The 16,736-nt window shown below is 40.3% G+C and overlaps 1 protein-coding gene across 1 annotated transcript in view; it reads left to right on the forward strand.

Moving 5' to 3' along the window:
- LOC117406232 (dynein heavy chain domain-containing protein 1) overlaps nucleotides 1-16,736 on the forward strand; it is a 304,176-nt gene that overhangs the window by 31,074 nt on the left and 256,366 nt on the right. Inside the window, exons 5-7 of the mRNA XM_059029741.1 lie at nucleotides 550-660; nucleotides 11,187-11,343; nucleotides 11,487-11,738. Of these exons, the coding sequence (XP_058885724.1) occupies nucleotides 550-660; nucleotides 11,187-11,343; nucleotides 11,487-11,738 (520 nt within the window). The remainder of the gene's footprint in view (nucleotides 1-549; nucleotides 661-11,186; nucleotides 11,344-11,486; nucleotides 11,739-16,736) is intronic.

The following is a 16,736-nucleotide window of genomic DNA, read 5'->3' on the forward strand; positions in this document are numbered from 1 at the left end:
TAGTTAATTAACGTACGCTTGCCTATTGCTTTTCTTTTACTTATTCGAGTGTTTGTAGAGGTAATTGTTTGCTGAAAACTTTTGAAAAAGGTCTGAGGGTTTTTCTTTATGTTCTGTTCATCTTGTTTTATTTAGCTATTTTTTTAACTGAGTGTTTGCCATTTTTTTGTTTTGGAGGTAAAGGGATTAGCCCTCCTCGTTAGGTAGGGACATTCATTTGTTTAGTGGCAAAGGTTTTGTTTGTTTATTTTTGAGTGAAAGTAGTATTTTGTTATCTGTCTGCCTCCACCTGCACACATTGGTCCCTACTTAAAGGAAGCAGCTGCCCTACTTTTCGTCCATTAGAGGCGCACTTCCACAATATATTTGCATTATTTGATTCACATTGTGATTGGCCTTGGCATATTGTGTCCGATGGTCAACTCTTTTAGAGAACACTTTGCTTGCTTCCCGAGGAGTGTTCTCCTAGCCAGAGACTACAGTACTACTATGATACTGTTGCAAGTGTTTTTGTATATCAAATTGTTTTACAAATATGTGTTTCCACAGGTGGCACACAAATGTACGCCATCTCTGCTTGTTGAAGAGATGTGATTATTTACAGAGACTTCACCTACTGGCTGTGCCTCAGTTTGGGGCAGCCCTGCTCCAGTTCTCCAGGTAAACTATTTATGTATTCATTTGTTTACTGGTATACTGAATATGGGATACACAATTATTAGCCTGCTTAATCCAAAAATTAACCAGTTGCTGAAATAACATCACAGGGGCAACAGTATCAGATGTAGAAACAGGAAAGCAACGACCAACAAAATAAAGGTTTCAAGAAAAGAAAGGTGATAGGTGAGCAGTAAAATGAGCAAAAAAGGCTTATTTTAGGAATTGAATCCCACATATATACACCAAGACACATCATATATCCTTTGAAAGCTTATTTTCTCAGCTTTAATGCTAGCTGTGTTGTGGTTGTCAAAACATATGCCTTTCCATTGGAACAGCCAATCAACAAAACAACTCGTCATCTTGCATGCACCATTTTTTTATTATTAATAATCAGTGTGTTTGGTATTTTAGAACTAAATAATAGGATATTTTACTGATTAACTTAGAATATAAGTACACAGAAGGGTTAGGTCTAGGGTTGTTGATGCTGGGTCACTGGGATCCTGAAAGAGCCGATTTGACAAGATTTGAGATGAATCGGCTTCTAGGACCCAGAGGAGAACTGATAGGTTGAATGGCCTTCCTTGGTCCAAATTATTATTATTATTTTAATAAGATTCCAGTTAGATTGAAATTATTAAACTTCTGATTTACATAATTGTTTTGGAGGTGCTCTAATCAAACTATATGTTTAATTGCTAGTTTAAAAAGTTGTACATGCCAGTATTTTAAATTATTAAATTCCAAGCTTTAAATTGTAGCATAAACTAAGGTCGTGCCAGGTAACGGGTAAGTGAATACTCGTAGCTAATATTGCAATTTTCTATAGTAAGGTTAAAAAGTAAAATCCCTATTTCTCATATTCCGAGCAAGTGAAGGGGCTGTCTTGGTGGAAGGCACTCTCCAAGAACAAAACTCCACTCTGTGTTGCAGTGTAGAGGAGGTCAAGCAGATCACTTGGCTCAGATCAAACTGTATTCAGTATACTTCAACTTTGAGAAGCAATTTCCTGACAATGTTCCTAATGGATATAATTTCTAAAAGCACACCTTTGATTTCATATTAGGGTTTTTTGGAGGATTTTACCTTTTTTCCAAGTGACAGTGCTTTTGTGTTTATGTTTGGTGTTTTTTGGGACTTGCTGGATATTGTATTACACATTCTTTGTCTAAGCTGGGGCTATATAGCAGTCATTCGTTGTATATATGTGTTGTGGCAGAGTAAGGGGAGAAATGAGGAAAGTTGTAGTCCAAGGAGAGAGCTGCAGGACTAAAACTCCCAGAATGCCCCGGGACTGCAGGAGAGAAAGCATTTGAGGCCAATTAAGGCCTGCATAAAGGCAGGAGAACCCTGCAGTCCAGAGAAACGGCCAGTATTCCTTCGGCCAGTATTCTGTGTCTGTGTCTCTGGTGTGTGTAGGGTGAAAAATAAGCCTCAGCCATAAGGCTTCGTTACATTTGGTGGCAGCGGTTGAAGTGCGCCCTACACACCCAGCACAGAACTGAACAAAAAGAACAGAACAGAAAAAGAATGGAGGAAATGCTAAAAGCATTATTAACCACTTCAACGCCATGATGTATTGTGGCAAAGTGGTTGATTGTGAACAGGTGCAGAGGTGATGCAGTGCAGGAATAACACAGACAAAGATTGTAATCCGGTATAAAAAAAGGGGTATTTTATTTTTATACTCCAGGTCTGGTGACAAAAACAATGATCCCCAGCAATACACAGCAATGTGTAATGCACAGGGTTAAATAATAACGGGTTGCAGTCCCAAACAATAAACACAGGTATCCCTCCCACAATATACATACATGGTTACCAGTCCTGGGTGCGTGCTGTAGTGCTCGTGGTGGGTGATACAGTTTAATGAGTGACAATAGTGCAGTGCTGTTCCGGGTTTTTATGCTGGCCCTTAGCGACAGCTCCGGAATGTGTTAGCTGTCTATAAAACAATATTAACAATTACAGACAAGACAAACAAACACTCACGATTTTTTTATAAAATGCTGCACTGGTCCTTCCGGGTTATATTTCCGTTGTCGTAGGAAATAAGTTGATCGCGCAAGCGCAGTAAGGCAAAAATAGACAAAAGTAAGGCGGGGCTACTGTTTGATTAAAGGTAAGGTTCACTGCATGGCATTTTATTTTTTATCTGGCCGTTATATTTAGTAGACTGTATGTTGGTGCGTGTTCGTGCCACTGTCTTTTCGTATGAACTTAAAAATGTGTGATCGACGACTGTTTCTATGGTAAACTATTTTAAACCTCTGTCTTTTTATGTTTCTATAACATCGATGTCAATCTGATGTAGTTTATGTGTGATCTCGGAGATTTATTTATATATTAAATGATTTTACACGTCAAAATGTTGTCAATCTTTAATTGAAATTAAAATGTTTCAGTAATATACAACATACATATATAATGAGGAAGAGAGATACCGTATATATGTATATATGTACATGATTTTAAATCGTGATAATTCACTTTAATTCAACATACTGTATCTCTTTCTCGTTATATGTCTTGGTTGTTGCACTACAGGGATTTACCATTTTAAAATGATGCTGATATACAGTAGCCTACATATACTGTATGATCGTTCTCACAACACAAAATCTTGGTTGGTATTGAACTACAGGTATTTACCACGGTTTAGCAAAGACGTTAACTCTTTAGTTTTTAATTAATTAACGTATTGTTTTTTTCCCAAACTTGTAATTGAAATACATGCACTATGATAACCAGTCTCATGTTCGTTTTCTGTCCTAATTATTTAAAGTACTGTATGTAAAAATAAATGAAAGAACAAATATAAAATAATACTGTATAAGTAACGTTTTTTAAGTACATCATGTGATTGATGTGCACCGTGGCCTAGTTAGTAATCCAAGCATGGAGCTTAATTTTTTGGACAATCGCTCGCATACCTGCTGTCCATACTGTAGTGCTTCCCAAAACAGAAACACCTCCAGAAATGCAAAATAACGTCATTACGTAACACATTTTGCTAGTTAACGTTTGTTACACAAACAGAAATACACAATCAGAAATGTACAATCATACAATTCATTTTAAATTATTTATTTGCTGCTAATATATATTACAGCGATATTCACATTCCCTTATCTAGCGTAATACTGTCGAATATATCCGATCTACATGTTAATGTAAATTATACGTACAAAAGTCATTTTAAATAATGCATTTTTGTTAGGCTAATATATCGGATCTAAAGCAATATTCACATCATCTCATCTAGCAGCATACTGCCGAATAAATCCGATCTACTAATTGATTTAAATTATACTTACAAAATTAATTTTAAATTATTTATTGTTCATTAATATATCCGATCAACTTATTTCCTGGCTCTATCTACTTATTTCCTAGCCTAGGCTCGTTTACATTATAAACAATGGAACCTCCCCTTTAAATTTCAGAGCTTGATCAACTTATTTCCCAATCAACTTATTTCCTGGGACACCGTAACCAAAGCCAAGGAACTGATTACGATTCTACATCCCCCTCATATGCTGTCACGCATGACCCCTTGGTAAACGAATGCAGCTGCCTTTACAATCAGCGGCTGCTACATTGTTTCCCTTCCGGGTCAATACGTTCTTGCAACGGAGTCTCACCTTCATCCAGACTGGCCGACTTCCCGACCCGGGAAAGAACTGTCAGGCCAGCCCATCAAAAGAACTCTGTCCTCGCTGCTTAGCGCCCTCACAGGTCGGGAGGGAGATTTACCACTAAGATTCATTATATTTCTGTCACACGTACACATGTACGTCAAATGAAAACACTTACAGTACCATGCAGAACGTGCGTACGTCAAGTTTCCCATTCTATTCTATGATTGGTTTCTCAGTGTTTCAGGTTTCATTCTCCAAGGCAGTGCTAGTACTGTGGAATGTGCAATGAAAGTCGGAGAAGGATCAGGTGACATTTGTATCCAATTGCGTGTCATGTAGCGATTCCAGTCTACCTGTGGACGTTTAGAAGACTGAGATATATTGCGGGAAGCCATTCAACTTTTACAAGTATATACTGTATATATTTTTTTGTTTTATTATTAGTTTTACTTGCTTAGTTGTAGTTTATATAGTTTAGTTTATATAGTTTTTAGCGAAAGCTAAACATGGCAACGTACGTGGAGAGCGACAATGGGAGTAAAGTTGGTTCGGAGGATTTCGATACCAGCGACAGTGATACTGACTTGTCACTCAGCGATGATGATGAAGAGGATATGGCGCCAAGAACAGTAAAAACAGTACTAACAAAAGAGCATGCAGCTACTTTAAAGGCAAGCCAGCTGCAAACGGGAAGCTGTTTGGTTTGAAATGGCAGTGCTGTGACGAAATACCATCAAAACACAGTACTGGGTACAAAGCAATAAAGCAGGCATCTGCGGCAGCCCGATCCATCACAATGCCTGTGCAAAGTAGCTGTGTACATACATTTGTGACTATCCCCCCAACACAAGGGAAGCAGAGACTGCAAAAAAGGTGCAGGGTCTGCTACAAAAATTAAAACAAAAGAAAGGACACAAGAAAAATGTGCAGTGGTTGCGAAGGCAACCCCGGGTTCTGTTGTATTGAACATTTTATAGCAATTACAGGTTTGAAAACATTATTATTATTTTCAAAATCTGGTACCTGGGAAGGGGTTTCATTTTTACATCTGAAGTTGAAGTGGTTAAAGATCACAGTGGCACAGCAGGAAAGCAACGAGCAACTGAGGCAAAAGTGGGGGTTGCCGGAACCGGAGAAGCAGCCTTTGGAGCTTGAGCTGCTGTTCAGGAAGGCACAGTTGTTTGGCTGGTCCCCTACTTCACTCCGCCTGAATCCCCAGACGTCACTGCGCTGTCAGCAGACGTCACTGGCGTTCCCCCTTGTGGCAATGTGCCCTGCCCTTGTGTGCGTTTCTGTGTTGTATGGTGCGTGTGTTAATGTTGGTGTATAGTCATTGGTACACAGGATATAAACGGGTCTGTGTTTCACGTGTGATTTAAATTGTATAATTGTATTTAGGCACGGGATTGCACATCACTGCAGGTGCATTTAAAGTAAGTAATATGCGCGCACGAGGTTGCACATAATTAATTCACGTGCTGGGATTCAAGTGAATAATTAATTAGTAATTGAATCCCAGCGCAACGGTATAAATAGATGCATGTTTCATTCGGGGTTGGGTGTTCGGTGAGTGGAGAACGAGTGTGGAGAAGGAGAAACTAAATAGCAAAACGAAAGTAAGAACGTAAATAGAAGTGTTTCACTCACCGTGTTTGTTTTGTTTGTCTCTTTATTTTGGCGTGAAGTGCCGTGTCCTGTGTTTTGTTTCAAACCTTTTATTTTCTGTTCTGTCTGTTAATCATTAAATACTGAGCGCGATCACGCGCTCAGCTTCACCAAAACCTCAAGTCTCTGTGTATTGTTTCTGGTCTGACGCCACCCACTCCGGCCGTCTTTGTGACACCCCTACATTATACTTTGTTCCCCTGGAAGGTCAGACGTCGCTATGCCGGTTTCTGGGCTCTCACCTCTGCATGCTGCTGCAACTTCCAGTTCAGCATCCTGCGCTCCAGTTGCCCCTCTCACCCCATTTGGGTCCCTCATCGCCGGTTTGCGGTCCCTGCCTGGATGCGCCGGAACATGGATCGACCGGCCCTCAAGCCTGCCCACAGCAAGGGTGGTTGTGTTTTAGAGGGGGGGGGGGGAGGCCGAGGCCTTGGAATAGCCAGTGTGGTTTGCACAAGGGGGAGGATATGGCAGAGTAGGGGGAGAAAGGAGGAAAGTTGTAGTATAAAAGGCAGGAGAACCCTGCAGTCGAGAGTGTGTGGCTGATGGAGAGGCAGCAAGGCTGACAAAGGACAAGTCAGCTGCTGAAGAGACCAATGTAAAGCAGGAAGATACTGTGATTGTGTGTGAAAGTGTGTGTTTGTTTTGGGCTGGTAAATGGTGTAGCCGTCCAGCTGTAGTTATTTTTATTTTTTTTATTTAGTCGTTGCCAATGGATTTTTACCCCGGTTTTCTCCCCAATTTGGAATGCCCAATTATTATTTGTATCCTGGTTCACCGCTGCAAGCCCCTGGTGACTTGGGAAACGTGTTCCTGCCAATCCGTCATTTTTCTCACTGTGGATCCACAGCGAGGCCACCAGACCTATAGTGCCAGAGGACAACACAGATCTGATGGCTCCATTGCAGAATCGCAGGCGCCCTATCAGCCACAGGGGTCACTGGTGCGCGGTGAACCATGGATTCCCCTGCCGACCTAAGCCCTCCCTACCCGGGCGGCGCTCAGCCTATTGTGCGTCGCCCCTAGGAACCCCCGGTCCTGGTCAGCAATGACATAGCCTTGATTCGAATCTGCGATCTCCAGGCTATAGGGCGCATCCTGCACTCCCTTGCAGAGTACCTTTTCTGGATGCGCCACTCGGGAGCCCCCGTAGCTTCTGCTTTCTTTTTCTATGCATTAAGTTGAAAATCAAAGCTATAGAATATCGTCTGTAAGAGGACAGAGACTTTGTCTTAACAAAGGTAAGATCTTTTTTTATTGTGTTTTTTTTTTCTTTAGCATACTGTTTAAAAAGGCAATGCATTGTAATTTACCAGGCTCCCCACCCCACCCCCACCCCCATCAGCCATGCATTGAATATTTATTTCCAATGTAAGATTTTGGAAAATGTGTTTCTGTGCATTTTTAATGCCTAATTGCATTTTGCAATATGACCAGCAAAATGACCAGCCATTCTTAATATTAAATTCATAGTCATCTTTTTGTTTTGTTAGTTGTTGCTTCAACTGCTATATAACACGGAAGTCCTTTAGTGTCTAGGTGTTTTTTATTTCTCTTCTTTTAAAGTCCCTCAGATATGTTTAAAACAAAAAAATGACACTCTATCTTCAAAAAGACAAAAGCACACACAGACTTTCCTTCTTTTATAGGGCGTAGGTGTGGCATGCTCCACCCCCGACCAAACATCACCTGAAACACAAAATGTATGCTCATTTCTGTAATAAAACAAGTACGTCAGTAACATAAAACCCCACCACCACGGCTGTAATGTAAAGTCAAAATTAGAGCTATCGGTATAATAAAAAAAGTTGATGATCGTGACATATATCAGGGCTGGCCAACCCTGGTCCTAGAGAGCCACAATCCTACAGGTTTTCTAGGTATCCTCAAATCATCAATGGCTCAAGACCTGGAAAAACAGTTGGTGTTGACCAATTAAGAACATAATTGGTTCAACTGAGTAATTGAGAACTCAGGTGGAACAAAAACCAGCAGACCAGGGTTGGCCACCCCGGACATATATCAACAGTATTACCGAATTGTATAGAGTAAGAGTTAGCTATGTGATGTTTAATCACAATTTGAGCAATTCTCCTGATGTCTGCAAAAATGTCAGTATGACAAACAGACTGATGAATGAATGGACTTACAAACACACCCCATATCCCCAGCATCTAATATTCTCAATAACATGTGCTAAATAATGTTTGTACCAAGTTTCATGATAATTGGATAAGCGACTTTTGCAAAAGTGTAAGTGCCCTCCCTTGTGCGTATTTATGTGTTAAATGTTTCGTGTGGTGTGTTAATGTTGGTGTATAGGTATTGGTGCACGGGATATAAATGTGTCTGTGTAGCACGAGTGATTTAAAATATATAGTTGTATTTAGGCACGGGGATTGCAAATCACTTCACGTGCATGTGTGTCTTGCATTCTTTTCCTGGCCTGACGTCACCCCTACAGCCAGCCTGTTCACATGTGGTGTCAGACCGGGACAACAGCACCTCCAAGCGTTAGACCAGGGATACTGTGGGTGTAAAATTTTTTGTTTCTGAGAAAAAAAAAACTGGAAAGCTGGAGCTGGAGAGATGGATGCAGTGAGCTGGACTCAAGACCAAGTTCGGGCACACAGTGGACATCTGCCCCTTCTAAGAGGAGGAGGAGGAACCAGACCAGGAGGTGAAGGACAGGGAGCAGGAGGACCGCCTTAAGGCCAGAAATCCAGGGCGATATAGCCAGTCATCGCCGGCATGCCCCCTCTGTGACCAAAACCATCGGTTCGCCAATCATCCCTTCCGCCATAATGAGGAGGAGGACTGCCCAGAGGAGGAGCCGGTACATCCACAACCCAAAAGGGGGGAGGCCGAATGTCCACAGCCCAAGAGGGAGGAGTTGGTGCATCCACAGCCCAAAAGGGGGGAGGGAGCTTGCCGCTCCCACCTCCACCAGCAGAGGGACAATGCCTGCTGGTTTCGCCTCCACTGCCGTGGGAAGACTACGTGTCGCTCCCACCTCCACCAGTAGAGGGAGAATGCCTGCTGGTTTCACTTCCCCCAGCACAGGGAGAATACCTGCTGGTTTCACCTTCACTACCACCTGAGGGAGAGGAGCAGGAGCTTCCTCTCCCTTCAACACCAGAAGGACCAGGACAGGACTGCTTTTTCACCTGGGCTACGTTCAATAGGCAGAGTGCTCTGCCGTGGCGCTATGTAACATAAGTTAGCTCTTATTGAACAGTGTGTTACAATGAGAGAACTTTCAAGATGGCGGAAAACAAAGTACTAGTGCTGTTTTTGGATGAATTTATGGAAGATTGTGCAGAAAACCTGCTGTTTTAATGCCTCTATTGCACAACACCATGGCTTTAGCGGCAGTGAATTCAAACACATGCAAGAATCCTGTACGGATTGAAAACGACATTGTTCCTCAGTACTGTGATTGTTGCATATTGCATGTTTTATTTACAGGTGGCTACAGTGCAGTTTACACTTGCAATTAAGATGTTTCTATTATATGTAAGTATTGTTGTACAGCAAAATAAAATAAAAACTTTTTTCAACAATTATTCAACCCAGTAACATTTTTATACAGCAAATGAAATAAAAACTTTCCAAACACATTATTTCTTCAACGATTCTTTGAATACATCAGTGAACGTTAGTTTCTTTGTTTTGCAACCTTCTGCATTTCCATGAGCTCCTGCATCTGCCTTTTCTGTTCCTCTGCAGTCTTACAATTGAAGTTCTACTATTCGTTTTTTCTCTCCCATAAGATTTAAGTCTTGTAGTACATATATACATTTTGTTCATAATGTGCTCTTCGTTAGATAGAAATGTAACACTGCAAAAGTACCTAATTTTAATAAAGTTCTCTTATCTAACGTTCACTTTCTGCCATGAAAAAAAGAGTTTAGAGTTTTCAGTGTAGCTTATACTGCTGTGCTTTTTCAGCCGAGATACGCTGTGAAGCCTAATAATCTCACAGAAATAGCAAAACTATATATATATATATATATATATATATATATATATATATATATATATATAACAGTTACATATAGTTCACCTTTAACACAGTGCTATTCGTCCATTATTTTTTTATTTAAAAAAAAAAATGCAAAGCAAATTGAATTATTTTGTTAGCTACAATGTTAATAAATGTCTGGTTTTGTATGATATAATTAGGGTCAATATCAAAATAATGTTTTTTGTAGTGAAAATAGAAATTGTATCCAAGCTAGCTGTGAAAAATTTAAAAGGATAAAATATCAGGATTTTTTTCCTGTGCATCAGGATGCGGGGCATTTGCATTTACTCACTTTGGTAAGTAAAGTTGACGTTTGGTGTCACACTTTCCCTAGTACAGGGGTTCTCAAACCCGGTCCTGGGGACCCCCTGTGTCTTCTGGTTTTCATTCCAACTGAGCTCTCAATCACTTAACTAAACCGTTAATTGAACTAAGAAGTTGTTTAATTAGACCTTTTAATTGTTTCCAGTTCTTAAACAATTGCAGAGTTCAAGTTACTTATAATATGTTATAGCTAACTTGAAATCTGCAACTGTTTAAGAGCTGAAAACAAGCAAAAGGGTTTAATTAAGCAAATTATCAGTTTAATTATCAACACTAATGGAGAACTTGTTGACTTTGCATTGGTGTTTTTGTTCCAAAATAAATAAATTGAATTAATTTCTGTCACATTTTATTGAGTCATAATCCATCATATAAAGGTGCACTGATTAGATTTTGGAGAGGATCTGAGTCATTATAGTCATTGCACAACAAAGGAAAGTTGGAAGTTCCAAGAACAGTTAAATTGTGCACTTAAACTACAGTTCAGTTGCTTTGTAACAATCTATAGTTAGGAAGTGTGTACTGTGGGTGGGGACTGCTACATGGATTCAGTTTGGGCTGTGGTCACCATTATAAAAACCAATTTCTTCAGCATAAAATGAAGAATGAATGTCCCATCAATTCGGTCTGCTTTGATAGTAAATGTATAATGTTTGGGGAACCACAAAACCTCTTGGCATGATTGTATTTATTAAAATCCATTCTCAATCCAAACTCAAGATTTGCAGCTGGTACAAGTCTGAAATATCACAGTTATGTCACCATTATTATTCTGATATTGAGGGCTCTCAGACATCTCAACGTCTTCTCTTTAAATTCAGCTGATTGTAACCATTAACATGTCGCTCTGCAACACTCCTTTTCAGACTGATTGAAGAGCTAAAGAGAGTCCACTGGCTGCCCCTGGATGACTCACAGAGCTACACTCTTATTCAGTTCCAGGGAGCCCTCTACAGGAAAAACCGTGAGGCCAGGGGCCTTCTTGAGAAATTTCTTCAGTACCGCACTATTATATTGAACATGGTACATCCCCCTGTTTTTTTCATACTTTTTTCTTTCTTCCATGTCCTATAGAATTCTAATTTGAAAAATAGAAATATTATAAACTTCTTATTGGTCACAGTTGTGGTTGGATGCCTATAATCATATGAGATTATTTCCGGCAGGTACAAGATGACAGTTATAAGGTATTTCAGGACCTGCAGACCCAGCTTGAGAAGGCTAAGTCTGGCTTTGGGACACAGTCTATCTCTCTACAGCACACCCAACAGATAGAAATAGATAAGAGCTTACAGGAGGCAAAGAGCATCCTGCAGAGGCTTGGGAACATGGCCTCCTTAGCTGATCACATGATTGTCCAGAACCTGGTTACTATTGTACAGCGAGAGGTCACCATCTTCATCAAGAAGGTCATGCAGGTAGGCTTATCATTTGCTTTTAATTTCTGGCCATATCAATGATAGAGACTACACACTTTAAGATTCTGTGTTTTCATGTTTTCATTCTAATTTCATATACAAAACTTATTAAGCATCCTTGTATTTGCAAAACTGCTGCCGCCACACCTACTACTGCTAATAATCTCATAAACGTTGGACAAAATATAATGGCACCCTTTGACCTATGACCTGCTATGACCACCATACTGGGATGATGTGACTTTTTGGTTTCCAGAGGATAAAGACCTAATGCTTCAAGATATTGGCTTCATACACATGTGGATTTATTGTTGGTATTGTACAAGAATGGTATTTATTTATTTATTTATTTATTTATTTATTTATTTATTTATTAGCAGACGCCCTTATCCAGGGCGACTTACAATTGTTACAAAATATCACAGTACAAAGTATCGCATTATAAAATATCACATTGGGGCTCCCGAGTGGCGCATCCAGTAAAAGCACTTGCGTAGAGTGCCGGATGCGCCCTATAGTCTGGACGTCGTGAGTTCGAGTCCAGGCTATTCCTTTGCCGACCGAGGATGGGAGCTCCCAGGGGGCGGCACTCAATTGGCCGAGCGCCGCCCGGAGGGGGGGAGGGTTAGGTCGGCCAGGGTGTCCTCGGCTCACCGCGCACCAGCGACCCCTGTAGTCTGGCCAGGCAACTGCGGGCTTGCCTGTAAGCTGCCCGAGAGCTGCGTTGTCCTCCGACGCTGTAGCTCTTGGGTGGCTACATGGTGAGTCTGCAGTGTGAAAAAAAGCGGTCGGCTGACGGCACACGTTTCGGAGGACAGCGTTTGTTCGTCTTCGCCCTCCCGAGTCAGTGCAGGGGTGGTAGCGGTGAGCTGAGCATAATAAAATAATTGGCCATTCCAAATTGGGAGAAAATAATAAAAAATAATTGGCAACGACTAAATTAAAAAATAAATAAAAAACTTAAAAAAAAAAAAATCACATTACAAGTTATCACATATAAAATATCACATTACAGAATATCATAATACATAAGACCAGTTATGAAGGCACAATAAGATCAAATTAAAGTAAGAGCAAGATAAAGAATACAGTAAATTATAAGTAAGAGCGAGTTTGATTGAGAGTAGATCAAACTTATAGTAAATATGAGCTTATATGAGTAAAGTCCAGTAAGAACAGGTAGTAAATATGATAAATGGATGAGAATGATTTCAGATAAGAGCAATTACAAAAAACGGTTACCTATATGTATGGTTACCTATAAGAGTAAAATCAAATGCAAGATACAGTAAGTAGTTATAGTTAGGAGCAGTAGTTGAATGTGGCAAGGTATGGAGCAGATCAGTGCAAGCTGGTGCAAGTACTGGTACAATTGGGTGGCATATAGTCCAGTATGGTCGATGCTTACAGATACTGTCTGAACAGGTGTGTCTTGAGGAGGCGCTGGAAGGTGGTCAGGGACTGAGCAGTCCTGATATCCGTGGGTAGGTCGTTCCACCACTCAGGGGCAAGGGTGGATAAGAAGCGGGCTCTGGAGGTGGGGGAGCACGGGGGCGACAGGGTACAGCTAGTCTGCCGGAGGTGGAGGAGTGGAGAGGGCGACATTGGGCAGGGTTATATTACCACTGACCTAATATAGTTAGTACACAGTTGTATACTATGATTCTGTAAATAAAGTTCCATTACACTTGATGGCCAGTGAATATTAACAGTTTCAGTGCCACATTTATTTAACCTCTGACCATATTATTGATATAAGAACATAAGAACATAAGAAAGTTTACAAATGAGAGGAGGCTATTCAGCCCATCTTGCTCGTTTAGTTGTTAGTAGCTTATTGATCCCAAAATCTCATCAAGTAGTTTCTTGAAGGATCCCAGGGTGTCAGCTTCAACAACATTACTGGGGAGTTGGTTCCAGACCCTCACAATTCTCTGTGTAAAAAAGTGCCTCCTATTTTCTGTTCTGAATGCCCCTTATCTAATCTCCATTTGTGACCTCTGGTCCTTGTTTCTTTTTTCAAGTCAAAGAAGTCCCCTGGGTCGACATTGTCTATAGTTTTTAGGATTTTGAATGTTTGAATCAGATCGCCGTATAGTCTTCTTTGTTAAAGACTGAATAGATTCAATTCTTTTAGCCTGTCTGCATACGACATGCCTTTTAAACCCGGGATAATTCTCTTGCTCTTCTTTGCACTCTTTCTAGAACAGCAATATCCTTTTTGTAACGAGGTGACCAGAACTGAACACAATATTCTAGGTGAGGTCTTACCGATGCATTGTAAAGTTTTAACATTACTTCCCTTGATTTAAATTCAACACTTCTCACAATAGGAGGCTGTGTGGTCCAGTGGTTAAAGAAACCGGCTTGTAACCAGAAGGTCCCCGGTTCAAATCCCACCTCAGCCACTGACTCATTGTGTGACCATGAGCAAGTCACTTAACCTCCTTGTGCTCCGTCTTTCGGGTGAGACATAGTTGTAAGTGACTCTGCAACTGATGCATAGTTCACACACCCTAGTCTCTGTAAGTCGCCTTGGATAAAGGCGTCTGCTAAATAAACAAATAATAATAGTAATAATAAAAGGGCTTGTAACCAGGAGGTTCCCGGTCCAAATCCCACCTCAGCCATGGACTCATTGTGTGACCTTGAGCAAGTCACTTAACCTCCTTGTGCTCCGTCTTTCGAGTGAGACATAGTTGTATGTGACTCTGCAGCTGATGCATAGTTCACACACCCTAGTCTCTGTAAGTCGCCTTGGATAAAGACGTCTGCTAAATAAGCAAATAATAATAATAAATATATCCGAGCATCTTGTTGGCCTTTTTTATAGCTTCCCCACATTTGTCTTGATGAAGACATTTCTGAGTCAACATAAACTCCTAGGTCATAGTTCCCTTCTTCAATTTCAGTATCTCCCATATGATACTTATAATGCACTTTTACATTGCCTGTATGTCTAACTAACCTACTTGACTTTTTTGAGGATGCAACATTGAAAATGGATAACTGCAAAGCATACGACATGGTTTATTTAGATTTCCAGAAAGCTTTTGACAAAGTCCCGCATAAAAGATTAATTCTGAAACTGAACGCAGTAGGGATTCAAAGAAATGCATGCACATGGATTAGGGAGTGGTTAACAGGTAGAAAACAGAAAGTACTGATTAGAGGAGAAACCTCGAAATGGAGCGAGGTAACCAGTGGTGTACCACAGGGATCAGTATTAGGTCCTCTCCTGTTCCTAATCTACATTAATGATTTAGACTCTGATATAGTAAGCAAACTCGTTAAATTTGCAGACGACACAAAAATAGGAGGAGTGGCAAACACTGTTGAAGCAGCAAAGGTCATTCAAAATGATCTAGACAGCATTCAAAATTGGGCAGACACATGGCAAATGAAATTTAATAGAGAAAAGTGTAAAGTATTGCATGCGGGCAATACAAATGTGCATTATAAATATCATATGGGAGATAGTGAAATTGAAGAAGGGAACTATGAAAAAGACCTAGGAGTTTATGTCTTCATCTAGACAATGTGGGGAAGCTATAAAAAAGGCTAACAAGATGCTTGGATATATTGTGAGAAGTGTTGAATTTAAATCAAGGGAAGTAATGTTAAAACTCTACAATGCATTAGTAAGACCTCACCTAGAATATTGTGTTCAGTTCTGGTCACCTCGTTACAAAAAGGATATTGCTGCTCTAGAAAGAGTGCAAAGAAGAGCAACCAGAATTATCCCAGGTTTAAAAGGCATGTCGTATGCAGACAGGCTAAAAGAATTGCATCTATTCAGTCTTGAACAAAGAAGACTACGCGGCGATCTGATTCAAACATTCAAAATCCTAAAAGGTATAGACAATGTCAACCCGGGGGACTTCTTTGACTTGTAAAAAGAAAAAAGGACCAGGGGTCATAAATGGAGATTAGATAAAGGGGCATTCAGAACAGAAAATAGGAGGCACTTTTTTACACAGAGAATTGTGAGGGTCTGGAACCAACTCCCCAGTAATGTTGTTGAAGCTGACACCCTGGGATCCTTCAAGAAGCTGCTTGATGAGATTCTGGGATCAATAAGCTACTAACAACCAAACGAGCAAGATGGGCTGAATGGCCTCCTCTCGTTTGTAAATTTTCGTATGTTCTTATGTTCTAATACTTTACACTTTTCTCTATTAAATTTAATTTGCCATGTGTCTGCCCAGTTCTGAATGCTGTCTAGATCATTTTGAATGACCTTTGCTGCTGCAACAGTGTTTGCCACTCCTCCTATTTTTGTGTCGCCTGCAATACCAGAATCTAAATCATTAATGTAGATTAGGAATAACAAAGGACCTAATACTGATCCCTGTGGTACACCACTGGTTACCTCGCTCCATTTTGAGGTTTCTCCTCTAATCAGTACTTTCTGTTTTCTACATGTTAACCACTCCCTAATCCATGTGCATGCATTTCCTTGAATCCCTACTGCATTCAGTTTGAGAATTAATCTTTTATGCGGGACTTTGTCAGAAGTTTTCTGGAAATCTAAATAAACCATATTGTATGCTTTGCAATTATCTATTGTCGATGTTGCATCCTCAAAAAAGTCAAGTAGGTTAGTTAGACACGATCTCCCTTTCCTAAAACCATGCTGACTGTCTCCCAGGATATTGTTACCATATAGGTAATTTTCCATTTTGGATCTTATTATAGTTTCCATAAGTTTACATATAATAGAAGTCAAGCTTACTGTAGTTACCTGGTTCGGTTTTGTCTCCCTTTTTGTGGATCGGTATTACGTTTACAATTTTCCAGTCTGTCACTACAACCCCTGTGTCAAGAGACTGTTGCATGATCTTGGTTAGCGGTTTGTAAATAACTTCTGTCATTTCTTTGAGTACTATTGGGGGGATCTCATCCGTCCCAGGGGATTTGTTTATTTTAAGAGCTCCTAGTCCCTTTAACACTTCTGCCTCTGTTATGCTAAAGTTATTTAAAACTGGATAGGAACAG

Source organism: Acipenser ruthenus, chromosome 9 (assembly GCF_902713425.1).
Source record: "Acipenser ruthenus chromosome 9, fAciRut3.2 maternal haplotype, whole genome shotgun sequence".
Lineage (NCBI taxonomy): Eukaryota > Metazoa > Chordata > Actinopteri > Acipenseriformes > Acipenseridae > Acipenser > Acipenser ruthenus.